At 54.1% G+C, this 27,481-nt stretch overlaps 1 protein-coding gene across 4 annotated transcripts; it reads right to left on the bottom strand.

Moving 5' to 3' along the window:
- Positions 1-755: 755 nt before the first annotated feature.
- Positions 756-26,641, bottom strand: CPSF1 (cleavage and polyadenylation specific factor 1). 4 transcript variants are annotated; one of them, XM_088148831.1, is made up of 38 exons: positions 26,506-26,641; positions 24,991-25,147; positions 24,144-24,171; positions 23,151-23,281; positions 22,223-22,303; positions 21,636-21,787; positions 20,812-20,958; positions 20,106-20,245; positions 19,694-19,804; positions 19,041-19,134; positions 18,014-18,101; positions 17,681-17,803; positions 16,862-16,913; positions 16,226-16,320; positions 15,455-15,529; positions 15,127-15,207; positions 14,198-14,293; positions 13,429-13,542; positions 12,907-13,048; positions 12,516-12,694; positions 11,901-12,037; positions 11,407-11,581; positions 11,117-11,323; positions 10,305-10,394; positions 9,808-9,951; positions 9,397-9,549; positions 9,157-9,273; positions 8,889-8,979; positions 7,946-8,030; positions 7,498-7,639; positions 3,956-4,108; positions 3,258-3,434; positions 3,105-3,171; positions 2,243-2,290; positions 1,765-1,920; positions 1,385-1,514; positions 1,142-1,280; positions 756-954 (listed from the first exon to the last, which is right to left on the bottom strand). In XM_088148831.1, the coding sequence occupies exons 2-38, from the start codon at positions 25,132-25,134 to the stop codon at positions 907-909; spliced, it is 4,332 nt and encodes a 1,443-aa protein (XP_088004957.1). In that variant the 5' UTR covers positions 25,135-25,147; positions 26,506-26,641; the 3' UTR covers positions 756-906. The 4 variants fall into 4 exon arrangements, with proteins under 4 accessions (XP_088004957.1, XP_088004955.1, XP_088004956.1 ...); XM_088148829.1 differs by having other exon boundaries at positions 23,151-23,284; positions 26,506-26,640; XM_088148830.1 differs by having other exon boundaries at positions 13,429-13,539; positions 23,151-23,284; positions 26,506-26,640.
- Between the last annotated feature and the right edge of the window lie 840 nt (positions 26,642-27,481).

The raw sequence follows: 27,481 nt of genomic DNA, 5'->3' as shown, positions 1-27,481 counted from the left end.
AGACCTGCATCCTTGTTCAATGAAGCTGTCAGCCCTCCAGTGCAGTGCAGGCATCTCGTCCCACTGCTTTTTTAAGAGGCTTTTTAAAACCAACAGATAAAAACCTGCCCCCCCACCCCCCCAGCAGAGCAGCACACCAGATGCTTAGTAACTGGTCTGCCTGCAGCGGTCCCACTTAGCCCTGGCAGAACTTCCTGGGGAGACGGTCATGGGGCTGCCACGCCCACTCTTCGAGGGACAAACCCCCTGCTCCTGCACCCCCCCGGGTGGCCCCCAGACGCACTCCAAGGCCCACAGACGGCCGGCTCCTGATCGAGCCCCCACCCCACCCTGCCCCCTTCTGTGTGGCCGTACAGCAGAGGGTGGCCTCCCAGCCGCAGATGTCGCTGACCACAGCCGCTGGTCTCGTCGCACCCGCCGCTGCCCTGCCGTCCCTCCCGTCCGCTCCCCCTCAGTCTCAGAGCAAAGCAAGACTGGCTGGATAACCAGGGCCTCGGGCAGGCCAGCTGGCTCTCGGGCCAAAGCCTGCGCTCAGCTCAGCAGCAGCAAGGCTGGGAACGCAAACGGCCTCCAGTCCCAAGCCCCAAAAGGGGAACTCCGTTCTGGGCTGTAGTGAAAGACACCCTTGGTCGAGATTTCCTCCTTCCTCCTTGGGGCTGTGGCCCCTTCCTCCCTCCAGAGCTGATTTCAGCCTGGCGTGTTTCTGCAATACGCGTGAGGGCCCTTCTGGCACTTCGTCTTGCTCCCCAAACAGGCAGATCAGGCACCGTCAGTTTGTCATTTCTTTACAAATTTTTACCATTTTGTACATATCAAAAACAAAGACCAACACAGTAGGCGGATGCTGCAACTTGGGGAGAAAAGGGGGACGTTGAACTGCTTCCTTTACCCCAAAGAGGGAACATCCTAGAAGTGGGCAGTGACACGATCAATCTCTAGTAGATCTTCCAGGATCTGTGCAGGGAAAGAAGAGACAGGATCAGGCCAAGAGGGAAGCCAAGCTTATGCCCGAGTGCGCCCCTCGGGAAGGGAGCAGAGAACGGTCGGAGGGTGGGCTTCCCGCAGCTCTTCCCAGGGGCCCGGCGCTTCCCGCGGCTCAGAGCCAGCCACGCTCCCACAGTCTCCCCCGGGCCCTGCTCACAATGTCTGGTGTGGTGCCGATTTTCTTGGCCAGCTCGCTGCGCTCCATGGTGCTCAGGTAGAGGTAGCGGTTGAGCAGCTCCCCATCCAGGATGTTGCGCACGGCATTCTGCAGGATGCGCCGGTCCACGTGCAGCATCCTAGACGGGCAGAAAGCGGCTCAGGGGAACGGAGTCGCCAGGAGCCCACCCGCCCCCTCCCCTCCCCTCCCCTCCTGTGCTCTGCTCCTCTGGCCCGAGAGTACCTGAAGGCCCGGGGGTTGAGGCCCGCATGGTGGGGCAGCATGGTGGTCAGCGCGTTCTGCAGCATGAGCAGCCGCCGGTAGGTCTTCTCCTGCATGGGCAGCAGCAGCCCGATCCCTCCATCCAGAGTGGCTGGAAAAGGAAGACCACGCCGTCCGGACTCAGGCCGGCATCCTGCCCCGCCAGAGCAAGCTCCGCCCCCTCTATGCACCAGTCAATGCGCACGTCCCAATCACGAAACTTCCTCTCCTAACAAGGCTGAGCCGCACCAAAGATGCGACGCTCCTCAGCAGGAGCGACGGAATTTGCAGGGCAAGGTGAGGCAGCCGTTCCGTTCTGACCAGAGCGGCTCCCTGGGCCCCCCGGCCCCGCCCTCGCTCACCAAACCAGGTGATGTGCTTGTTCTCCCAGGCGTTGGTCTTCTTCGCAGGCCCTTCCGTGGCTCCCCGACAAGGTGTCCTCCAGAAAGCGTTGACATGGGCGCCCACGTGGAAGTCTGCTCGGCGGAGGAGCCGCATCCCACCAAAGCTCTCCTTCGCTGCAGAGAAAGCACAAGGCCCCACGAGGCTGCTGGAATGCAGGCACCAGGAGGAGCCCCGAGCTGCTCCCCAAGCGCCCCCCAGCCCCTGATAGCGGGAAGCTTCAGCGCCCTCCCACGAGCCACTGTCCCGGCATTCTGTTTAGGGATCCGGGGACTAGCAGAGGAGATCCTTGGGGACAGGGAGTGAAATTGATCCAAATCTCCCCAGAACAAAGACAGAACTCAACCCAACTATCTCGCCCTGCGCAGCCACTCAGAGTTGTTGGGAGTCAGGCGGCATATAAATCTGATAAATAATGAACTCCTTTCTCATTCTCACCTTCAGGCAAGTACATGTAGACCAGGAGGTTCCGGTCCCTATCAGACACTGCAAAAGAAAGCAACGGCGTTTGGCCAGCTGCTCTTGGGACAAGAGAGGGAAGGGGCCCGGGGCCCGGCCCAGGAATCCAGAGAGAAGCAGGCCCCTTTGCCCATCTCCAGTCTGAGAACTGGTCTAGCGCATTTTGCTCCCAGGATGACCACGGGGGGATTTCAGTAGCCCCTTTGGTTGGAAGAGTTATATGGGAAAACATGCACGATCGCATAATGGAAATCAGGCTCACTGCAGCATTTGGAATGCGGTTTACTTGCGATCAAAATTTCCTGCTATGATTTCAACTCCACTCACAAGGTTGCCTTCATAATGAATCAGGATGTGCAGCGCTTTGGACCCAAAGCTGAAAAGGCGTCTGGAGCAGGTGGGGGCACGTGTGCTGCACCTCCAGCGCCTCCTTAAAGAAGGGGCTGGTTTTCCTGAGCTTGCACAGTAAATGTGCGATCCCAGAAAAATACGCGTTTTGAACTGAAGAGGCACCAACAGCACATTCATGCTTCTACCAAAAGGGTCCTTCCAGCCCTGGGATTTTACAGCCTATTGCCCCCTCTCAATGCTTCCGTAAGTCTAGTGAGATTTTCCTGGGATCGCACAGCTCGCAAGTCCAGGAAAGAGCACACAGCTTCTTTAGGGAGAGGCACCAGCAGGCGTTGCTTGGGCACGGATCCCTATCTCAAAGCCCCCTCCTCCCTCACTGCCCCCCCATATCCCTTGCCCAGCATTGTGGTGCAGGCAGAGCCTGCTGGAGCGAAGCCCAGCACCGGGGCCTAGGCTGCCCCAGCCTTCCCCAAGGCCCACTCTGACACACCAAGGAATCCCAGCTGGGCATTGTCCACCATGAAGTCCACGCTGTAGACCTCCAGGGGCTTGGCATCCTGCAGGCAAGAGAGAGAAATGGGGAGGTCAGCAGAGGCATGGGGCTGGGGGGGAACAGCCTCCGCACCACGCTCCGGAGCCCCACCCGGCTGACGAGAGACAGCGTCTTGCTCTCCTCCTGGTAGCGTAGCAGCGAGATGCTCTTCATGACGTCAGCAGCCAGGATGAAGTTCTTGACGCTGATCATCTGGTGGATGTAGAGCTGCGTGTCAATGAAGGCCATGCCGGTCAGGTCGTTGTCCTTCAGGCTCCACAGGAAAATCTGCAGCATGGTACGAGCAGGCGGGTGGGCAGGCAAGCCTGGCCCAGGGGACACGCAGGACCTGCCTCTCCAGAATCTGCCCGCCCTCCTCCCCCCTCACTCCCTCTCCCCCCTCCTTCCTACGCTAAAGAAACAACCAGCCCCCCGCCCCCAACCCTTGGCCGCCAGAGTCAGTTTTTTCTGTAAGAGCAAATCCTTCCCTTCTCCTGGGCTGTGCACTTTACTGACTGCTCTGGCCCCAGCTGGATCTCCTCCTCTCACTCCCCCACCGGCTGCCAAACTCTTTCCCCTTGGCTGGGTTCGCCCAACCTGGGTTCTCCGTGCAGTCACGGATCTGTTTCTCTCCGGTCTGTCTGCCCCGCCCCCCCAGGGCATCTGAGTGAGCCGACCACCAGCATCCCACAGGCACTCTAAAATTCCCGTGTAACCCCAGCTCCTAAAGTCCTAGCCTGAGGAGCAAGAAGCACCCCAGAGGCACACTGCACTGCCCTTGGCAGACCCTGGACCCCCGGGCCGCTCACCTTCTGGCCAATGGCCGACACCAGGTAGCCGTTGCAGTGGCAGAGGGCAGTGACGGGCCCCTTCTGCTCCTTCTCGTACAGCACTTTGAATTTATTCTTGGTGAGCGGCTGCCCCGGTTCAGGAACAACCTCAATGATGTCCATGATCAAGATCTGCACAAAGAAAGTCAGGGAGATGGGGGGAAGACCAGTCCCACTCTCTCTTGAACTCCTGAATGGGAAGCCCAGCCTTCTGTGCTGGGGTGAATCACTGTAGGGGGAAGAGGGAATGGCCTTGAAGGACAGGAGGAAAACCCTCTATCAAGGCAACAGTCAGGTAAGTGGGGCTTGAGCCTGGGCCAAGAAACTAACTTGAGAAAACCTCTCAGACAAGCCTCTCCCTAATTCACATGGAGAGAGGGAGAACCACATCCAGACTTGCATTACTGTAGCTGTTACAGTAAAAGTAGACCTGACCTAAATGGCATTGGCTTCTTAGTCTGGACTATCTTATAGGGCTGACAATCACTGGCACCAAACACGCATTAGAACAGGACTGCAAAACCCAGAGTGTGGTGGCATTAACCACAACATACATAAGGCACAACAAACTATACACGTTCATGGCCTTTTGTTACAGAGACACTAATGTTCAGAGTATGGCGATAAATAAGGTAAGCCTAAGATCTTAGAAGTGCAAACATGATTTCACTGGGATAACACAGACCTGGTGGGATGATCCCATGACTGGAATACAGCATCTGAAGGACAGGTTTGTTCTAAACCACAGAAACAATAGGAAAAGCGGAGCTGTGCTTTATGCTAAAAATGCCCATTCCTGCTCTGAAGTCCAAGTGAATTAATTTGGTAATGCTGCAGAGAACATCTGGGTTCAGACAAGCAGGGGAACAAATAACAGTAATATTGTGCCTGGTGCTTGCCATCGCCTATTCTGCAAAGAAGACAACCTGGCTGGTAACTTCTGAACACAAATTGCAGATGACAGGAGAACTGTTACCTTGGCATCTGTCTGGGAAACTGCCAGAGTGGCCCTTCCTAGAAATTCCCAATTTGTCTTGCTAAGAATGTTCTCCTTTGGAAGGTGGAGGACAATCAGCTCTCCTTGACATGACCTCATCAACAGGGAAAGCTGAGTTGAGAAGACAGATGGAGCAGGAACGTTGGGGGAAAGGGGCCACGCGGTGCATTTTAAGGGAAACTAAAGCTGCATGTAATCAAAGACATCCAATGTATCTCTCTGAAAATCAGATTATAACGAACTCAAGAGTGCTGCTTAGAAGATGGGAAGAGCAGCTAAGAGAAAAGAGAAATCTTGGAGAACTGACAATGAGCTAGATGACTGGAGGAGGACATGTGTCTCAGTGGTGATCAACAGAAGATCCTAGGAATAACAGACCAGTCAGCCTGACATGAACCTCGGGGAGAGTTTTAGAGCAGTTTGTAAAGAGACCAGGAATAATGCAGTCATGCCCAAAATTCAGCAGGATGTGTCAGGAACAATTCCATTTTTTGATCACCCAATCTCTTCACTAGTCTGAGGGAATGCTGAAGACCTAATACATCTGGGCTTCAGCAAAGCATTTGCAAGGCATCCAATGGTGGGATGAATGGCACAACGTTTAAGGAGGATACACAGCCGGGGCAAAAATGGCTCAAAGAGCGACCCTCAATGATTGCAACGAGGGAGAAGTACTGAGCGAGGTGCCACGGAGATCAGTCCTGTGCTTAGCGAATTATCAGACGACACAGAATTGCGATGACTAAAACAGAAATAAGATTCCAATGATCTTGATAGCTGGAAAGAAATGACCTAAAAGCTAATGAAATTTAACAGAGAAATGCAAAGGCCGTAACTTAGGAAACAAAAAACAAACAGAGCAAGAGGAATGCCTGGCTCGGTAGCGCAGGGTTCCTCAACCTCAGCAACTTTAAGAGGGGTGGACTTCAACTCCCATGGCTGGCTGGGGAATTCTGGGAGTTGAAGTCCACCCCTCTTAAAGTTGCTGAGGTTGAGGAACCCTGCTGTAGCGATTCTTGTGGGAAAAGTCCTGGAAGAGCAGCGGACTGCAAACCGAGCACGAGCCAGCAGGGGTGATGCGCCTGCCAAAGAGGGTGCGCGCTTTAATAGAAGCATATCTGCACATCCCTGGAAGCAATTCTTCCACTTTGTCCTGCTTGACTCAGGCTCCCGTGAAGTACTGTATCCTGTTCTGTGCACCCAGTTTAGGAAGCTTTTGGGCCCTGGAGCAGAGAAGGGGTGCGAGGGTGATCCCGGTGCTAGAAATGACGTTCCAGGGAGGGAGACTGCAGGAGCCTCGTGCATGATTGGGAGCAGAGGTGGGATCACACCCTCCGACCTCTTGAAAGGCCATCACACAGAAGACGGGGAAGACTCGTTCCCTCCTGTTCCAGAGGCAAGACATGGAACAACGGTCTTCCAATATTCAGGAGCAGCTTCCAACTGAACATCAGAAAAAACTTCTTACACATAAGAACAGTTCAGCAGGAGAAGTGATCGCCCTTCCGTTGGTGTTCAAGCAGAGCCTGGACAAACATCTGTCTGGGGTGCTTTATTGTGGGTTTCAACACAAGGCAAGGGGTGGACTGGATGGCCTCAAGGCCCCTCCCACCTCGGATTCTCTGAATCTGGAACGCTCCCAAGGAGACACACGTTACTGGCATCCTGGCTAAGTGGGTAGTATTTTCCTTTCAAAGGAGCCAGCACCCTAACCCTCACCCTGTTCAAGATGAGGATGTCACAACTTCAGTCACTGAACATTTGAGTTTCTGCTTCCTTGCAGGGAGTGAGGTGGCTTCTATTCTGGAGGGCTTCAGCCCCCAGCAGATGCAAGAGCCTATCCAGGGGCAAGACGCTGCACAAGACTGCCAAGCACCATTTCTGAAGTCGGAACCCTAGTGTGCTGGGGCTGCCCAACCTTCACCCACCACCACAAGACTCCTCTCCCAAGCAAGGGATATGACATTGTCGGGAAAGGCAGCATTTCATAACAAGAGTGAATGAAGGGCCCAAGCCAACCTGGGTGGACCTCAAAAACTAACCAGAGTAGAATTGTTAGTACTTGCACTTGGAGAGCATCAGGGAATCAGACTAGACTGCAAAGTCAGAAGGCCATGAAAAACAGTTGCTGCCCCGAAAATGGCACAGGGGGGTCCATACCACCTCCTGCAGTTGCGACTCAAGGAAGCCTGAGGCTGAAGGCTCATTTATCAGAGAGGGTCTATAGCAGTGTTGCTCAGCCTTGGCCACTTGAGGACGTGTGGACTTCAACTCCCAGAATTCCCCAGCCAGAGTTGAAGTCCACATGTCTTCAAGTGGCCAAGGCTGAGCAACACTGGTCTAGTGGATCCTGCCCTGAGCAGGGATGGCCGAGGTGATATGTAAGACACCTCCGAACTCTACAGTTCAACGATTATGTGCCCAGCATCTGGGGTGTGGGACACACAACCGGGGATTGGAGCAGGGACCAGAACACTGGAAGGAGCAGGGAAGAGCTTCACAGACCAGCGAGGAGGCAACTCACCCGGCCCCTGCAAGTCACTTCTTCGCCCTGCATGAGGCAAGTCCCGATGGCAACGTAGCCCTTCAAGCCGGAGACCGTTTCCTCGCTCTTCAGAGACACCGTCTTCATGCAGGTCACGTGTTCCCATTCCTCCAAGTCAATCCTGCAGATCAGGTGAGTGGAAGATGGCGTGGGGAAGCCTGATTTGCGTCTGCTCCTCCAAAACTGGGGTGCTAAGCTGCCCTTCTCTCTGCGGGCCGCTCCTTTTGGCAGAGAGGCATGTCTGCCAGTCTCAGAGGATGACCCTACAAGCTCCCTTGGGGCTTCTGGAGAGAATCTGGACTGCCCGAAGGGGACGGGGGCCACTGGACCAGCTCTGATCCGCCTTCTGAGCTCTGCCCACGAAACCATCGCCCTCCCCACAAGATCCTCCATGGCTTCATCGAGGGTCCTCGCCCCCTCCTCTCACCTGGTGTTAGGGATAGTCTCCCAGCTGACTGGAGAGATCAGCTGAATAGAAAAGGCTTCCTGCAGAGGGTGCATGTAGCGATCGTCTGCAGAACAGAAGGAAGAGGGCTGTCCGGCTACTGGCCCCTCTTCAAGAGGGAGGCGGGGGGAGATTCAGCTCCAGAGCTCCATAAAAGAGGCCCTCCCTTGGACACAGAAGGTGCTGGGCAAGATCCCTGGAGCACCGTCACTTCAAAGGATACGGGTGGGTTGCACAATACAGCCCAATCCAATCAATTAAGATTCCTGGGAGCTGTGCGAACCCACTAACCCAGTCAGCACCAGAGCAAAAGAAGGGGAGCTTTCACCCAAAACGACTCCCCCGCCTGGCCAGCTGTGTTGCCCAAACCCAGAGACCCAGTCAGCGGTGGGGTTGAGTCCAAGCGCTGCCAACTTAGTCCTCCAAGCAAAAAAGATATAGTTGTAGAGCAGCTGAGAACACACTCCTCCACTGTGCAAAGCCTGCTGCCAAGCTCTGGCGACCATAGAGTGCGAGGAGACTGGACTGGAGGAAGGGGGCAGGGAGTTTGCGCTTCCCCAAAGAGCAGCCCTCCACCTGGCAAGTCGGACTGCCTCTGTCCAATGCAGCAGGAAGGAGGAAATCATGACTGGATTAAGAATGTGGCCTTGACGCAGCCAACAAGGAGAACCAGAAACCCACCTGTGCAGAAACCCACCCGTTCCTGCCTAGTTTAAGGGAGCCTCTGCTGCTCCCGCCCACGGCTAAGGGGGTTCCTCTTCCAAGGCAGCCCGGCACACCTCTTTCCCTGCTCTTGCCACAAAGCCTCCCTCTTGGGCAGGAGCAGAAGCGACTTGCTCCAGAGGGCATCTTCAGCTTGGGCAGAGCTTCCGGGAGGAAGGCCCCTGGCCAGAGGACGTCACGCATCAGCCACAGGCACACCCACCTCTCTCAATCGTCTCAAACTCCTTCTCCTCTCCTGTCATGCGGGGGATGCGGGTGCAAGCGTTGTTGATGCTGGTGGCCACGGCATACACCTATCCAGAAGCGGGAGTTCGTTCAGGCAGAGGGCAGAGAGGTGAGTCCGTGGGGAGTGCTCCACCCACACAGTCCTTCCTGGCCACCCTGGCCACCAGGAGAAGGCCTGGGACATCCCACCCAGGGCCACCCTGTTCCCAAATCAGTCTAGCATCACGTGCAGCACCCAGCCCTACCTTGGACTCCACGTGGTACGCCACGTAGTGTGCGGTGCAGCGCAGTGGAATCTTCCGGACAGGCCAAGGCGCATCATAAGAAAGGTAGGCGGGCAAGACGCTGATGCGCAGCTCCCCCTGCACGGCAGAACACAGTCAAAGCCTCCCTCTTCCAGGTTCTGGAATGGCTCCAAGTAACTCAGAGGGGCAGGTCGTCCAACCAGGGGGATCCTCCCAGTTCTAACCCTGGGTCTGGCTTACCTGCCGGTTGAAGTAGAGGAAGCCCTTGGGGCAGTTGACGTTGTGAAAGGGGGCAAAGGACTCAATGGGGCCATCTATGGTCATGGGGTGCAAGCGCAGGGCCCCACGAGACGTCACCAGCAGCCAATGTGGCGAGGGCCCACAGATGAACACCTAGAAGAAACATGGATGCACGAGGAACTGGGTCTCCAGATTAGCCTTCTCTAACGATTTCTGGTTAGAGGCCCCACCCTCCAGGCCTCTGCACAAAAAGGTCCCACCACCCCCTACTCTTTGGGATCCTATTCAGCGGCTCTTCCACTGACCATCCCTGCCAGGAGACCCCCAACACTCTGGCCTCAGCTGCTCTTCAGGGAAACACAAGAGGCCTCTCCTGGCCAGTTCTCCTGCCCCCCTGAACTCCTCACTCACCCCTGAGTAGCCGTAGATATCTTCAAAGTAGCGGAAGCGAGCGACCCGCCCCCGGGGAGCCCCCGCTTCCTCGCCCCCTGCGCTCTCAGACTTCTTTTTGGATGGCCGGGACTTCTTTTCCCGGAAGTTAATGTTGTGGGGAACCTGGTTGGAAGAGACCAAGTGAGTCAAGGCAGCAAGTGGGAAAGAAAGAAGGGTGGGAGGATGGCCTGCAGCACCTCAAGACAGGTGGAAGGGTGGGATCACCTGCTGTCCCTCTGATCTGTTCTTTCCCTGGTAACACAATACTTTAGACCAGTGGTTCTCAACCTTGGCAACTCTAAGAAGTATGGACTTCACCCCAGAACATGGCTGGCAGGGGAATTCTGGGAGTTGAAGTCCACACATCTTAGAGTTGCCAAGGTTAAGAAACATTGCTTTAGACACAGAGGAACAGGGTGATTGCACTCTGTCTCTCGCTGACTCAGAAGACCGAGTGTCACAGTTGGAAAGGTTACCTTTTTGAATCGCACTTTGAGGTTGGTCTGGCCCAGCTGAGAGTCGTGGTTAAAGGCCTCATAGATGAGCAGCTCTTGATCCACATGGACCTGGCAACAGGATTTGGAAATCAGCTGACGGTCACTCCGTCCGAGTGGCTCCCAATGCCCAAATCTGGGCGGCAGGCTGTGGTGACCCAACTACCAAACCCTAAGCCTCCCCCACCTCCATTCCCCAATGACTGATGCGGAGAAGAAAGCCAGCCAGGAAGAGACTCAATACAGCTCCTGGATCCTCCTCTATTGCTTCTCTACAAGACTGGCCGTTCTACTCTCCTTTCCAAACGCCTTTGTATATTAACAGCAGAACTGGGGTTTAAATACCAGCTGATGCACCAAGATTTGTAAAGGGGTTCCTGATTTAAAAAAAAAAATAATTTCAAAGCGTGATCAGAACTGGCTGGGGAATTCTGGGAGTTGAAGTCCACCCATCTCAAAGTTCTCAAGGTTGAAAAACACTGGGCTACAGTAACAGAATCTTGCGAGTCTCCTCCCTCTTTTATGTTCCTGTGAATTAGGAGGGTGCCTGGCTGAGAGGTTTCCATAACCCACCCTCGTCTGGGTTTCTGCAGTGTTTATCTCCTTGCTGCCTCTCTGTTAAGGTCATTCTCTTTACTGACCCCACACGCTCCTTTGGTGAGACCACTGCTTCACGGAAGCGGCTGGTTGGTCTACTGGACCTAACGTCCCATCTGGCTTTTATGGGAGAATTCAAGTCTCCCTTGGCCCTGACCACTGCTGGGATCCCGGGTGCAGGTTACCCGGAAGCTCACCAAGAGGTATGGCCGGCTTTGCCGATTTCCGAGGGCCACCAGCAGGACCTCCTTGACCAGCGGCATCTCGGTCTGGCGGATGACTTCCTCCTTCTTGACTTCTCCCTGGCTGGCTGGCTGTCCAAAGGAGCTGTCTACCAGGACCCGCTGCCCCATGGGGAAATTCTTCACCAGAAAGACCAGGCGCCAGTCGGGCAACTGGTAGATCTGTCAGGAAAAAGAGAGCACTGGGAGGAGCAGCAGAGACACGATGCGGAACTGCGTGCTTCTGGCACGAGAAACAGGCCTACCTCCATGGCACCGTTCTCCCGGACCAGCACACACCAGTGGGTTGGCTCTGCCTTGTACTGGTGGGAGTCCCGGTCAGCCGAGGGCAGGCTGCAGCGCCGTGGCTCCTCCTTGGTGGGACTGAACAGAGCGCTGGAGTCCCCGTACAGCATCTCCTCTTCATCGTCCACCGTGTTGCTGCATAGGGTGAAAGAGAAGGAGCAGAGGAAGCTCATTTCTGGGGGCCTATGCTGAATTTAACCCGTCCCCCTCGGCTACGAGAACAAGACCATGGAGATCCAGTCACACCGGTTTCTACAGGTCTCAACGCTTTTATGTCTCTTGATTCCCAAATAACAGCAGGGTTTGCCTCAATTGGAGAGGGTTGAATAAGGGCCCCAGAGAGACCGGGGGAGGGGGCACAGGCCAAGAGGAGTTTTCTTGTTGCTTTAAGAGACTGGAACCTCCCCGCGCCCCCTTTCCTCCCCGGAGAGTTCCTCTGCAGGCACTGCCCCACCTGATGTCCTGGATGGGGGTCTCTGTCTCAGACTGGCTCCTCAGGGAAAGCTCATCTCGAGAGCTGGACGAATGGCTCTCGGTGGTGAACATCCCACTAACATCCCGGTACACGCACAGGGCAATCACCCTCGATTGCTGGGAAGGGAGATGAGAGAAGGGCTAGCCAAGCCACAGCCAAGATGTGCAGATCCCAAGCAGGGAGAGTGGGTGAAAGGAGACCCTCCGCTTTCCTCCCAATTAGGCTACATCTGCCAGCGCACCCCTTCAGACATGCAATCCAAACGGTCCTTAACACTGAGCACTCCCACAACCGACCTCCCAAAGGTAAGTCACCTCAGACCCAAACAAGCTGCACATTCTCCATGCTTAAGCACCCAGATCTGAACCCTCAATAAGGAAACCAAGCAAACGTGATTGAACTGCACACAAATGATGTTGCTTCTGCCAGCCAACAGGAATCCAGAGAGATCCCTCAAAGCCCAGATGCTCTTAAGCATGTCCAAACTGATCCATCACGTGGTCCAGAAGCTGCTGCTTCAGGGACCTTTTCAATGATCTTGGGACTATTCGTTCTCATGGCACAAGACTGGACACTCCTCAGAGCCTCACTCACGTGGTGCAACTGCGGCTTCTGTAAGGTGAGGCGGTGCGTCCGGCCCCCGTAGGTGTCACTCTTTAGCACGAACATGGTCACCTGCCCCTCAGAGCTCATGATCACCACGTAGGGATCAGCCACGGCGCAGTGCACAATGGGCGAGCCAAGGTCCACGGGGATAAAGTGCAGCTGGTTCACTGGGGAAAGAGGCATAGACAGTTGAGAAATCCATGGACCTGCCATGCTTCAGCCCCGAGAGAAACAAGGCACACTCCTCGTGCCAACTTTGTGGCGCTATCCAAATTAGGGCATGGAACTGTCTTTCCCATTTCCTCCTCTATCCCTGAGTTACTGAACTTCCAAAATGGAACCACCGGAAAGGTGAGCCAGCTAGCGTTTTTGCACTCACCTCCTTCCAGCAGGCGGATACCCAGAGGGGACACTTGGACGATGTAGCGGTTCTCGCCAATGTTGCCAGAATACACGGTGGGGCCCTGAGTGGCAAAGCCGCTGGTGTCAAGCTCCATGATCTCCTGGCCAGTCTGCAAGATCTGAGGGAGCCAAAGCCAAGGCAGAGAGAGGATCAGAATAAAACTGAGGGCAAATATTCCCAGCTGAGAGCCAGGCCAGAGAGCAACGGTCCCTGCAGGAAAAGGGGCGTGGCAAGCAACTCTTGCAGGTGCTGCTTCTCCACAAAAGCAAACTACTAGCCAAGAGTCATCTCACACGCTCGCAACTCAGTCCTCTGTTTGCCATTTCTGCTGACATCCTTAAGTCACCCCTCACCTGCCCAGGATGGATCCCTGGGCTACCCAGAACCTCTTGAGACAGAGACATGCTCAGTACTGGGCCAAGTGGCATCTCAGAAAGCTGATGCCCGCCAGGCCAGGCCAGGCCAGGCCACGCCACCGAACTACAGATAAGCACCCACCATGGTGGAGTCTTCACGGCTCAGGATGAGGAACCCGTGTCGCTTCCCGTCATCTGCCGGCTCAGGTGGGGAGGGCTCCTTCTCAGCACTTTCTTCCTGAGTATCTTCTTCCTGCTAGGAAGGGAGGCTGACATGGAGGATGTTGTCAGGATACAGACCCCACCCCAAGATGGAGCCCCATACTGACACGGTCTCCCCATACATACAAGGTCACTGTATAGCAAGACCCCACAAAAAAACAGTAAAGGCCCCAATCTTTGTGCCTGGTAGAGGCCGCTGCAGACAGAGGGGGCAACATTCGTGGGGGATGCGAAATTAGTGAGAATCAGAGTACCAAATCGGCTTCAAACTTGCTTTAGGGCTCTCTGGAGGCCTCCTGGATGTGAAGGGGTCGCTAGCCTGGCCCAACAGAACTCTGCTCTTTTTCTCACCAGCCATGCAGCCAGAGACAGGTAAAGTGCCTCTCTGCCCACCCTCTCCTGTCCTTTAAGCTTCAGCAACAGGCCGCAGGAGCGCTGGGCCAAGAATCTTCTCTCTCCATGGCTTGGGGGATGCGGCTGCCCAAAACCCAAACATTTCTAGCCCAAAACTCCTGGACAGGCCCAGGCTGGGGTAGCCAGCCCAGGTCCTGTCCTGGAAACCTGCAAGGAGCAAGGGGCACCACTGGGGTCCGCCTCCTCAGTTGGCAGTGGGAAGGAGCGCCCTCAGCTGCAGAAGACAATGACTTCGCACCCCTCTGTGAACCCCCAAGGACAAAGGCTGGACATACGGTGGCCTCCTCCGTCTTCCGGGGCGATATCACAGTCCACATGTCGTAGCAGCCTGGGAGTTCAAAGGTTGTGACCACCTGAGGACGGATGCTTTTCTGGAAGGAAGGGGGAGACATTGGAGTCCAGCACCTCCATTTTCCAGAAGAGAACATAAAAGCTCTTCAGAAATGCTTCCCGCATAGGAGTGAGACTTCTTAAATTTTATTTCGGGATATTTATTGTTTTAAGGATTTCATTCTGGCTTCAGAAGCCACCAAAGGTGGAAGGAGCTTTGGAGGTCCTGTAGATTCCCTCACTTGTAACTAGGAGTCCAATTAAATCCCCTCTTTGAATTCACCACCTGGAATTTTAAACCAAGCAATCCTCAGAATAGATTCCTTTAAAACCTAACAAAATAAGAAAGCGAGGTTGTGAAAAAGCTCAGTTTAATGGCAATACAAGAGATGGGTAGGGGAGAAATCTCTAGTTCCATGGAAGTCTATACACCACAATGCTGGATAAGATATTCCCCCTACTCTTGAGATGTCCAGTTACTTTCTACACATCTTCGGCATCCATTCCTTACAGATCCCTCTTTCTTCTTCAAATACTTCTAAAAGTTCTTTTAAATTCCAAATGCAGGGGATAAGCAAAGAGCTGAACAACAGCTTTTCAGAATTTATTCTGCACACTAAAACAGTGGACTTTTTGGTGTGGAATGTCAAAAGCTTTCAAGCCCTGAGTGAAACATACGAACCCGAGGCTCATCAGAGGAAAGCTACCCCATGGCCCTTCAGGGGTCACCCCCCACCCCTACCCTTAAGAGCTTATAGGCTGCTCCAGCGTTCTCTGGGGCGGCTCTAGACTGTGCTGCTAATGGGGCCTTAGCAACTGACTCTCCTCCCTGGCACAGGTCTGCACGGCACTCCCCAGCTGCGCAACCCCTCACCTGCAAGACCGAGAGGGCGCCATTCTTGCCATAGCCCGAGCACACCACGATTTCCAGGTCAGGTTCAGGACTATTCTGGAACTGGAAGGAGAGAGAGAGAAAGAGGGAGCCATACTTAGGTTGCCTGCCTTGTAGGTTTTGCACAGCAGGACTCCCTCGTTTCCCCAAGAATTGCTCTGCAATTATCTTAAGGAAATTTTCTTAATATTTTTCCCCCCAAGGGGCCTTTTCTTCAGGCACCAGATGGTGGCCCACCTCCCACTCCTGAAGGAAGCAAATTGGTGGCATCCATGTGAGGCTCAGAGGAGGAGAGAAACAGAGCACACACCTCCTCGGAGAGAAAGGCAGGTTCCCCCATGGCAGCGTTGGCACAGGGGCCGATGTTCAGGATACTATCACAGACCTTTCGGAAGAGAAGAGAGAAGCATCAGCTCACCTGCAACTTTCTGATTAACCAAGAAAAGAGGTGGGTATGCACCACTTTTTCTATCTCAGGAAAGCAAGAAGGGACCCTCTGCACCCCTCACTGTAGTGAAACTCTAGCTCAGGGAAGAAAAAAGGACTTCAAATCAATTACAGATATTCCTTGCAGGATGCTGCGATGGTCAGAAATCCAGGCCAGCTAAAGCACCTGGATTGCAATCGTGACCGCAGAGACACTGAGACGGCTGGAACTTCGAGGGCCAGTTGTAAGTACCACTCATTCAGCACTGTCACAAGTTTGAATGATTGCTGAACAAATGGTCGTTAACCAAGGATCACCTGTACTGCTATATTAGACATATTTATATCCTGCCTTTTGGCAACGGTTGCATTAAGTGATATCAAACAGAGAAAAATATACCAATCCTATAAAATAATATCATCCTAAGGAACCCTGGTTACAGAAAGGAATCAGAAAATCCTACTTAAAACTACTTGAAGCTTGGCAGAGCCACCCAGTCTTCAGTGCTGGGAGGGAGCCCTCTTTCAGGGGGTGCTTTGCAATGAAAAGCCCTTGTCTGAAATGCCACTCCGGTTTGGGAAGGCTCAGGGAGTGTTGGGTGACCCTCTGGGTGCTGCAAGACTCTCCTTCCCAGGAAAACCAAGGCAGAGGTACCTCAAAAGAGTAGGTGGCCAGCTGCGTCCCAGACTGGGCCTCACTGCCATACACTTCGATCTCGTCCACTTCATCCTGCGGAGCCGACTTCCCTCCTGCACAAGATGGGTTGGGAAGTATGGAGCTACAGCCTCAGGGGTCCTGCCTTGTCCTGCTGTCCTGACTTCTAGCCCCTTCCCCTCTTTTCCCCAAGCACTCCCTCCTCGTTCGTTATTCCCACTTGCTTCCCACCAAACCAGGGATGGAAGGAGCTTTGGGGTTGCGAGAAAGACATGCGGTAGACCTTCTGGGCAGGGAGCTCTTGGTAGGCCGAGCGGAGCGCTGTCACAAGCCTCTCAGATATCAGCATGGGCGAGGCTGATGAAGGACCCCCATTTCCCCCCCATCCGCCCATCTGTCAACAGAAGGAATCAGAAGACCCACTTGAGGTGGGGGAAGGGAAGGGTGGGAGGGAGGGAGGGAAGGAAGGAAGGACAAGCTGCCCCGACCAGAAAACTGACCACAGAGGCAGAAGGCATTATGCCAAGTGCATTGGCTCATTTGCAAGATGTACCCAAGACAGGACCTCTTCGCCCAAGGCCCTACAGAGTGTCGGTGCCTTCCTCAGCCCCCCTTGCTGAGAACCAGGACACCCACCAGCCCAGTTGGCAGATTGCTCCACGCGTTTCTTCTTGAGGGGAGGTTCCTCCTGTAAATCAAACAGAGCTGTGTACTGGTGAGCAGATGCGAGAGACCCACAAACGCTCCCACGTCTGCTCCTCCTAGAAGCCCAAGGCCTGTCCCATCAGGGAAAGCTCCCAGTGCGGAACTCTCTCAACTCTTCTGTGAACAGGTCTCTCTAACAGGGGCATTCATGGGAGGAGGGGGGTAAAATAGTCACCCCCACCATCTAGCCAAACCCAGGCACTGCCTCCCTTTCCTTTTACCTTCCCCAGATCCCTCAGCACCCATATTTTCGGTTGCACTGATTAATTCTGGGGATACTGCTAAGCCACCACACTGGAGCGTACGCAGGTAGTCCTCGCTTCGTGACCACAGTTGGGACTGGCAACTCTGTTGCTAAGTGTCACAACTGCTAAGCAGAAAATCACATGACTGCGACAGACTTACAATGTCACTTCCCATTCAGTCATTAAGCGAATCACCACAGTCACTAAGCAAAACATCACATGACTGGGACTTACGATTTTACTGCAGGCTTCTCCATTAACTCTGCTCATTGCAAGCCTGTTGTGAAGCGCCCAAATGGCGCTCACGTGACTGTGGGATGTTGCAATGGTCGTAAATGCAAGGATTGGTTGCAAAGCTGGGTTTTTTTTTTTAACACTGTTGTAACTTTGAATGGTTGCTAAATGAGGCAGTCAGTAAGTGAGGAATACCTGTACTGTCCTGGCCTTTAAACGTAGGGCTCAGCTCTTTCTGTGGAGGATGGAAAGATCCCAATTAACTCCTCACCTTCTCTGTGGAGTCCTTTGCAACACTCATAGGGGCCTCCTGGAGCTTTTCAGTGTATTTCAGGAGTAGGGAGTTGCCAAGACGAGAGCCCAGGAAAAGATAACCAGGTTCCAAGGTAATCATCTGAGATCAAAAAAGGGGGGAGGAAGAGGAATGTCGGACTAGGCCAGAACGGAGGGTTGACAGACAAGATGGTAGGGAGCCCTCCAGCTGACCAGAATAAAATAGCTCAGATGTCACAGCTGCTTATCCAGTGGCCCATCCATCCATCCAGTCAATCAATCACCCTCCTATCCCAGCTTGTCACTGCCTGCCTGGCTGAATGGCACTTACACACGTGGTGAGGACGCTGGCCGCTGCCTTGTCAAAATGGAAGGAGCGGACACTTCGCATTCCATCTGTGATGAGGGTGAGCACGTAGCTGGCAAAGGAAACGGAAGCAGATGATGGGAGCTGCTGGTTCATGAGTAGAATGAACGGCATCTGAACCAGCGGTTTCGAAAGAGCTTCTGCTCCATCACCGGCTCACGCTCCACAAGGACATAGCATGGTGAGCAGAAATACAGCCAGGACTGGCACTGGTGTGCGTGGAGCAGGAGACTCAATCATTCCAGGAACCCTCCCGATTGTTGATGTTCCAACCATGCCAGCAGATGGAGAAGACCAACTTCTCCCTCTTCAAGGGTTGACTAATGCCCCTAGTATATTCAGGCAAAAGAATTAAGCCACCTAAAGAGGAGGTAGTAAGAAGTTGTCCAGCAAAGACCGTAAAAGAGAAGGCTCCACTTCAAACTTCATCCATGCCGACCACCACTGGGTGGTTCAGAGAAGGAACTGCCCCCACGCTGGAGTGCCTGTGGAAGGGGCTGCCCTGAACAGCAGCAAACTCAGCTTCTCCAAATTTCTGCAAGGAGTCAAATAACCTGTCTGATATTTTAAAGCCTCCTTTGTTCCTTAAGCCTCCATATCTCCAACATCCTCAGGTTTTTGTTTCCCTGATGAAGTACTTCCTGCTTTGTCTACTTCTCTGCACTAAGAGGGCAGCCTGGGGAAATTTAGAAGTCCATTTCCCAAAGCTTTTGACTGCAAGATCAGAATCAGCTGCTCTCTTCTTCTGGCCAAGAGGGAGTTTGTCAACCCCTTCCCACTCCCAGCTCCATTACTGGGACAGCTTTCTTCCTCCCAACCCCGATGCAGCCTTCCTGCGGAGGCTCCCAAAAGCAGCCCCCTAACACTACGGGAGAGAAGCGAAAGCTGTCCAGCTGAAACAGGCAACCCAGGCCCAGCGCTGACCCTCCGCCTCGCCAAGCTCTGCCCAGGCAACTGCCTCTGGCCCCAGGAGGACAAGCCCCAGCCTTACATCTCCCCTCCTTTCAGCGAGATCACCATTTTGTCGTAGGAGATGAAGGTCGCCTGGGCACAGTCCAGAGTGATTTTTACTCCTTCTTGGACCCCTGCAAGACATGGGGGGGGGACAAGTTATGAACAGTGCAGCAGCTGCCCCCTTTGGCAAATATAGCCCGTCAGACTACATCCTCGGGTCTGCAGCAAAAACTTATAGATTCCTGGCTCTGGCAGGATTGTAGAACCTGAAAACCTCAGCTTTCCGTGTAGGTGTGTGCAAATAGTGTGTGCCCGTGTGTGCATCTGCATGCATTGCCAGCTATGCACAGATCTTTTAAAAGCATGTTGACCCCTGGTTACAAAGAAAAGTGTGTAAAAATGCCATTGTGCTCTCCGTAAACCCCAAAGGTTTCTTGCAAGTAAAATTACTTGAAACCTTAGCAGCAGGCAGTAGCAGGCCTAGTTTGGCCGTGGCATTTGAACTGGGTGACCAGCACCTGATCTAACCAGAGAAGGAAAACAAGAGGGCAGGAAAAGGGGCTGAACGGAAATGGCTCTTCGACTTGATCTGGAAAGGACGGAAGCAGTTTTCACAAAGGTTTCTGTCTCCAGAGCTAGCCAGGAGCATCCACCAATGGTCACTCCAGGGGGAAAGGCAGAGAGACGTACTTAGCGGGAAGACGGTGGTGCCGTTGGTGAGGCTGTTGAGAGACACGCCGTACGGCGGCACGCTCTGGTTCAGGTAGAGCAGAGAGTTCACTGCAAAGATCACCACGCCTCCTGGAAGGGAAGAAGAAGAGAGGCAGAGGAGGGGTGGAGGACAGTAACTACCTTCTTACACATCCCAGAGTTATAACAACATTCATGGTTCTCCTTCAAAATCCTGTTCCTCCCTGCAAAGCTGCTTGCAATCTCCAGCCACCGTTCAGTCCCCCCACCCCCAGCAAATGCAACAGCTGGAATTTCCAGCCGAGGCACTGCAGTCCCAACACATCTGGAGGAAGGCTGTTTGCAACACAGGCAGACGCCAACCTCCGCACCAGCCTTTCCACCCGAGGCCGGGAAGGGCCACTCCCCTCACCAATGGGCTTGGGCACTGCCAGGGCCTGCGTGCAGTCAAAGGGCAGGTTGCTGAGGGACCAAATGACTGGATGGACCTTCTGCATGATGTTGAGGGAGATGGCCACAATGCTGCAAGTGTCCTGGCGCACAGCCACCCGCCTGCGGGAAACAAGAGACAATGACAAGTTCACGCTCCCATCCTATGTAAAGGAGGAAGAATGTTCATGAGTCTAAACATGGTGAGGGGAGAGAATGGGGAATGGCTGCTGGCAATTTCAGATCTAAAGAAAAAAGGGGTTGGAGCATCATATGCTTGTTTCGCAGAGAGGAAACACTTTGCGATGCTCCAGTGTTGGTTCCCTCCCTTTCATACAATCAAGACTGGGCTTTGAAATTCAGATTAGATTCCAGAGCTGAGCCCCCTCCCCAGTGAATTCAGGTAAAAGTTGGCATGTTATAATTAAAGCCATCTACAACTGAAAGAGCGATAGACAGTCATGAAAGGCACCATACAAGACCATTTTGCATTAGTGGAAAAGATGCTTCAGCGACTATCCCCGGAGTGTCAGGCCACACCCACTAACACAGAGGCATCTTTAATCCTACAGCCTTTCAGTGACTCCCACCCTTGCTGCAAGGGCACCACGGCGGGCCTTTGCTGAGAGCCAAAGAGCTTGGCCGAGGCAGAATCACGAGCGGCCAGGGAGGAGGCAGCCAGAACGCACCCCGGCCAGGTCTGGTTGGGCTCAAAGAGGATGAGCAAGGTGGGCTCATAGTAGCCATACAGGAACTGCATGTCAATTATGTTCAGCAGCTTCTCGTCCAGCTCCCGCACATCGATGATATAGCTGGGCAGAAAACTAGACTTCTGGCTGCAAAGAAAGAGCACAGGAATCAACAGGGGCCCAGAGATTCTCTGGGGAGAAAACAGGGTGGGACTGCCCGAGGCAGGCCACAGACAGGCACCCAGACTCAGTCCGAAGCGCCCCAAAGCAGCCTGGCTCCAGCTTCCACATTTTCCAAAGAGAATGGAAAAGCTGACTGAAAGGAGTCAACAAACTGGTGGACCAGCAGATCTAACAATTTATTTATTGTCAATAAACTTTTTTATTTATTAATTAAATAAACTCTTAAATAAATAAACACTCTACAGTTCCTGGCAGCCACAATAGTTAGATGGCCCTAAACTTTGTCCAGCGAGGTGGAGAGGTGTCGTCTGATGTAAACCAGTTCTAGCTAAGCTTCCTTTTCTTTTCCCTTCCTCATGCGTTTAATTTCTTGGTGTGGCTATCGGCTTACTCTGTTTCCATACTTAGCCTAACACTGCTTATCCCAAAAGGGAACAGCACGATGGGCATTTATGTTACAGTATTACCACCTCACTATTTCTAGCACCACCACGATTTTATGATTTGCTCAATTAGATTTTACATGGAGTAAACCTGAAGAAGGAGATTCTTTGGCCTTGGCCTGATATTTGCAGTTGTAAGAACGTCATCCTTCCAAGCCCTTGGTTATTTAGGATGTCTGCTCTCTCAGCAGGCCTTACCCTTCACCCACCACGCCTTCGTGCTCATCCGTCAGGGTATCTCTGCGGAAGGGCAGGACCACCAGCCGTGTGCCGTAGATGAGCATCACGGCACAGCGCCCGTCTGGATCCACCCGCACTTTGGGGATATGGACATTCTGCACAAAGCCATCCTGAGGAAAAAAATAGAGCAAGCAGTGAATTCTGGGCCACATGAGACAGACGAAAAACTGTGGCTTTTGCCCTCTTTTGGACTGGCTCTTACGTTACATCTCAATACATGGAAACTAACTGCACTTGGCTAGAGCACAGAGTTGCAATAGATCCAGGAAATACGAAGTTTTGCTTTGGTACAGATGCCACCCTAAACACTTGCTAATGGTGGCTCTGCGCCACAGTTCGTGAAGCAAGCTAGTCAGAGGGCAGTCTGGCTCCCTTCTGGGTCAAGTGGAGCTTGTCTCTCTCGTACAGGTTCAGCTTCCCCCCCCCCCCGAGTCCCCTGGGGCCTAACAACTCTAAGTGCCACTCCCCCTTCATTCTAGGAGGCTGAGCAAAAATTCCTCCCACGGGCACTTTTGATATTCAATCGTAAACCTTTGGACACCTACCCTCAGCTCCGGCTCCTCAAAGTAATGAAGGGAAAGTGTTTTCAGATCGTGGGTGCCGGGATCGTATTCAACCACCGAGAGCTGGGAGGCAGGAAAAAGGGAATTAAAGACTGAGGCTAAAGTCCCACTGGCCTTTTGCTCCAATGACTAACTAGAAGCAAAACCATTACCAGTCCCTCACTGTTCCTAGGCCTTCGCTCTCAGCCATTTCTCAATCCGGCTGAAATACAATGGAACGACGCAAACTGACTTCGAACTTGGAGTATCCTGTTTTAAGATGGACAGGTTTTCATTTTACACAAAGTTTTTGTGGGAAAGGCTTCGGTCACACGGACTTGAGCAAGCCAAGGGCAACTTTGGCTACACTATCACAAACTTGCCACTGTCCCAGGCCAGTTGTATGGGGCAGAGCAGATACCATCTCAGGTGACTAAACAGCCTCCAGACTGGTGTTTTACTAAATTATTTTTCAGTTGGGTCAGAGAGAAAATAATGTAACTTTAAGGCAGCCAAATGGCATCTATATCTAAACAAGGTCGCACTGCTGTACTTCTACTGCTCTCTCTTCCCAAAACAAAAACTCTGTTTAGCTGTTGTAGAGGTCCAGAGCGGCTTGGGAAGCTGGTTGAAAAGCAGCTGAGCTCTCCTGTAACGTGAGAACTTCAAGAGTCACACCATTGAGGGGAGATGGGCAGGGACTGACTGACTGACTGACTGAATAAATAAATAAATTTCTGCCAGGCAAAACCATCACTGGGAGCCAATTAGGGACAGAGTGGACAGAGCTCTCTAAGAAGACTCTACGGCCCACGTGTCATCCCTTCTGAGCAAGAGTGGTTGCCCCCTGGGGCTGCCCCAGCCCTCTTCCACATACAGAGCCCTCCCCACAGCCTGCTTCTTTCTGCCTCCCCCCCCAGCCACCACTGACCTTTGCGTCCTTGAAGCTGAGCAGAAGCGCATCTCTTTTGGCCCCTGCAAGCTGCACGCTGGCCATGGACATGACGTTGCCAAAGAACGAGAAGGCAGCCACCAGCTCCAATTTCTCCCTGTGGCCTTTGCCTTCTGTGCAAGGCAACAAATTAGAGACCAGCATAGACAACTGGTGGCCCACCTACAAACCCAAAGTCTGACGTAACTCTTTCACCGCAAGCCTCCTGCCATCAGAGTACCATCAGCACAAAACAAGCTTTTGCCAACTCTCAGCTTGCATTGTCTCATCTGAATACAATCCATGGACATAGCCAAGATTCTTCCCGGGGCAAAACATCCCTCTCTAATGCAGGGCAGGTTTAGGCCTGCCTCGACCTCTGGTGCTCTGTCTCCACGCCTCTCCCTCTGTATAGCACAACAGCACCGAGACAGGGCGGGGGGGGGGGTTAAGGGCAGAAAGATAAAGGCAGGAAAGGACCCAGGGAAATCAGGGATGACAAGGACCTGCTCTAGCTGGCCATCCCAGCTTGTCTGCTCTGATGGACTCTGGCTGCCCAAGGCTTCAGTCACTAGTTTTCTGCCCTCCATCCTCTTAGCAGGTGATGCCAGGCAGCTGCACCAGAGACTAGGGGCTTACAGGCCCTGCAGCAGGATGGAGTTTGTCTTCTCGCGTGAGGGTCCAATGGCCAGAAACTACTGGCTGCTCCCAGAGTGGATTAATCCCCCTCCAGTTCCTCAGCAGCTTCAGCAGGAGGCCATCTGGAAGCAGCCAAGTGCCTCCAACACCCGCAGAGCCGCTGGCAGGACCTGCCAGGCCACAAGCAAATTCCCAAAGGGCCAGTGACCATGGGAGGAGCTTCCTCCAAACTGTGCAGGCAAACTGAGGACAAGGCAGGGCTTGGGTAGCAAATATCCCTCGGAGCTGCTTCTTCTCCCCACCCCTTTCCCAGGAGCTCTCTGCCTGCAGCCCAGGCCTCCCCTCCCCACTCACCTGTGTTCCTGTCATTTTTTGTGGAGCTCTGGAAGACAAGAGGAGCATCATCAGTCCTGCAGACCCACAACTGTAGCTACACCATCCTCCTGGCTTTCCTCCCCACCGTAGCCCAGTCCCACTGGGATATTAACAGGTCAGAAAGAAAGCTGGAGGTGGGAGATCTCACTGTACAGGTAGTCCTCACTTATCAACCGCTTGTTCAGCACCCATTCAAACTTACGATGGCGCTGCAAATAGAGACTTACAACCAGTTCTCGAACTTACAACAGTTGCAATGTCCCTGCAGTCACATGATCACAATTTGGGTGCTTGGCAATTGGCGCACATTTACAACGGTCACACTGTCCCATGGTCACATAATCACCATTTGCAATCTTCACATCCGGCTTCTAACAAGCAAAATCAATGAGGAAGTAGGGAGAAATTTGCACGTCATGGTCATGTGATGTTGTGCTTAACGATCTGTGGCAATTCACTTAACAACTGCAACTGGAAATGACGTTGTAATTTGGCGCAGTCACATGATGTTGCACTTAACAACTGTGCTGCTTAGTGATGGAGTTGCTGGTCCCAACTGCGGTCAGTAAGTGAAGACTACCTGTAGAGACCAAGGCTCCCTTGGGCACACAAGCATCCTGGCACGTCTCCACCCTAAGTCACACCCCAGCACTGGACCCCAACTCCCAGCTTGGGCCGCTTCAGTTCCAGGTTGACTATTTCTGAGCTCTGGGCAACACCATTCTTCCTAAAAGGCGTTCATGTGATGGGGACACACAGATGCCGTGATTCTTCCTTGATTCCTCAACCAACCAATTAACCCCCCTAACCAGGGGATTTGTAATACCTCAGAGTCATGGTTGAGCCTGTAAACATATAGCTGCGAGGTTCCTGCCACCACCAAGTTGCGCTCGGCGTTGGAGAAGAAGTTGCAGTACATGGAGAATTCCAGCCCAGTGGGAGGGTGGGCTTGCTTGTACACAGCATACATCTTGGCCCCCTCCCTGAAGAGAAAAACAGCTTGGTTGGTGGGGAAGCTACAAAGGGATGGAGTTCCCATGCATCTGGAAAGGTCTCGGTTGGGGGAATCCTGGCAGCAGGGACTCTTGCCCTGATCACTACCCAGCTGGACTACTGCCATTTACTCTATATGGGGCTGCCTTTAAGACCACTTGGAAACTGCACCCGGTGCAAAATGCAGCAGCCAAGTAGGGTTCCAGGAACAACTCAAGGGCTGGTTTTAACCTGTAAAGCCCAATGTAGCTTGAAGGTTGGCTATCTACAGGACCAGCTCATTCACCAGAATGGGCCCACCCAATACAAGCATTTCAGGAAAAGCTGCTGGCTGCTGCTACTACCAGGAGATTAGTGGGATAAGAGATGCCCCATATTGCAGAATCACTTGCAGGGGGTCCTGTTGATCTTCACAAGCAGATGAAAATAAGGATCCTCCAGACAGCCTTTTAATTAGTTAGGACAGCACCTTGGAATTCTCTAGGTGCTCCGGTCCAAGTTTAACTATTTGTTATGACTGTAATTATTACAGTATTACATTATTGTCTTATGGATGTTTTCTTTTTCTGAGTTATACAATTATGGCGGCGGTTAAAAATAAATAAATAAATAAATAAATAAATAATCAATCCAGCATTCATCTGCCCTCCAGGACAGTATCTTGGCGTGATCGGAAAGGGCGATCGAAAGATGAAAAAGCGGCCCCAGGGTTTCCCTAAACAAGCATCTTTGGGCTGTGATAACCTATCACACGTGCGTAGCTAGATTACAGAATTAACCCCTTTGGGGGGTTCACAGGAGGCACTAAATCAAAATAACCGCAGAGTTTCGAGCGGCACAAGACGTGAAGCCACCAAAGCTTTCTGAGCGGGGGATGTTCACGGGTTCACGCATTCACACGGCCCAGGGCTGGGCTGGGCTGGGCACGGGGGGGGCCTTCCCTTTTCGGCTCAGCAGGATGGGTCTTCCTTTGCAAAGCAGAGATTAGGGAAGGAAATCCCGCAGGCGGGGCAGAGAGGACCCTTCGCACGTGCTAATCCGCGGATACTTAAACCGGGGTTCATCGATGAACCCACGTCCTGGGTCTGCCCAAGAACCTTCTCCACGGATGAACCGCTGGCTGGGTTCCCTCAGGACAAAGCAGCCCCCCGCTTCTGAGCCGAGGAACCCTCGAGCGCCTTCTTTGCAGAACACCCACGAGGGCGCTCCAGAGCATGTACAGAGTGCGTTTTCTTGCCACCGAGTACCAAACCTCGGGAGAAACACGCCTCCGAGGCGGGGCCGAGACGGAAAGAAGGGAGCTCGACGGAGCCCCCCGCCCCTCAAAACCACCGGGCACCTCGCTTACCTCCGAGCCCCTCGCCGGCGGGAGCAGCGGGAAGGCGCTCCGGGTGGAAACCGCGCCCGCCGGAACCCTCGGCGCAGCGGCGGGGAGGAGGGGCATCGAGACGAGAGGCTAGAGCGGACCGAGGGAAAGGGCGTGGCCAAGAGGCGGAGGGGAGAGAGGGCAGCAGCGCCAGAGATGAGGCGCCTCCGGATGCCTCGATTTCCCCGTCTGATTGGGCAGGAGGAAGGGAGAGCCGTCCAACGGCAATGCCCGATTGCCGCGGGGCAGGACTCCAAGTCCCATAACCCCTTGCCGCGCGCGGTCGGAACGAAGGCAGGGGGCGGGTCCGCGTCGCCCTCCCGCCTGAGGAGCCGCGCCGGGGCTGCGGCAGCCGTCCCCAGGGCCGGTTCGGCGCCGAGCGGGGCGGGCGCTCGTCCCCAGGAACGGCGCTCCGTTCATTCCCGAGCTTGCTCCCGCGGAGGGCGGCCGTCGCTGCTTCTGAGCACGTGCAGAGTGTCTTTGCTTCGGCCCCTGCAAATTCGGGGGCGGGCCTTCCGAGGGTGGCGGGACGCGGGAGACAGGCCGGGGGGCCAGCCCGGCGTCCCCCCCACGAGGCTGCCGGGGCGCCCGGAAAGCCGCCGCCGGGCGCGGGGGGAAGGCCGGCGGGGCGTTGCGGCCGCGGAGCCGAAGCGCCGCTCTCGCGGGGGGCTTCGCGTGGCCGAAGCGGGGGCCTCCCGCTGCCCCCAAGTCCCGGCGGGGCGCGACCGGGCTGAAGGCGACTCTGCAGCGGGGCCGGCCGACCGGGGCGGCCGCGGAACGTCCTCGGAGAAGCGGCGGGCGCGGGGGGCGTCTCTCCGCGCTGGGTCTGGCGGGGCGGCCGGGCCGACCCGACCCGACCCGACCCGCAGCCTGGCCGGCAGGAGCGCGGAACACCTCCGCGGGGGCGCGTCCCGCTCGTTCCCGAGGCGCGGGTGTCCCGCGGGGTCCGGCGCCCTGG

Source organism: Python bivittatus, unplaced genomic scaffold (genome assembly GCF_059951505.1).
Source record: "Python bivittatus isolate LINGU-HERP-01145 unplaced genomic scaffold, Pbiv_v1 ctg000590_np1212, whole genome shotgun sequence".
In the NCBI taxonomy this organism is placed as follows: Eukaryota; Metazoa; Chordata; class Lepidosauria; order Squamata; family Pythonidae; genus Python; species Python bivittatus.
The sequence above is the reverse complement of the archived record's forward strand: the minus strand, read 5'-3'. Positions and strand labels throughout refer to the sequence as shown.

What these genes read in the sequence shown, in the direction of transcription:
- CPSF1 (XM_088148829.1), bottom strand. Translation starts at nt 25,134, where the DNA reads ATGTATGCTGTGTACAAGCAAGCCCACCCTCCCACTGGGCTGGAATTC. An exon ending in CCAGCGTCCTCACCACGTGT is followed by an intron (nt 17,804 to 18,013) that starts GTAAGTGCCATT and finishes TTTTGATCTCAG; the next exon opens with ATGATTACCTTGGAACCTGG. An exon ending in GTTTGAGACGATTGAGAGAG is followed by an intron (nt 8,031 to 8,888) that starts GTGGGTGTGCCT and finishes TCTGTTCTGCAG; the next exon opens with ACGATCGCTACATGCACCCT.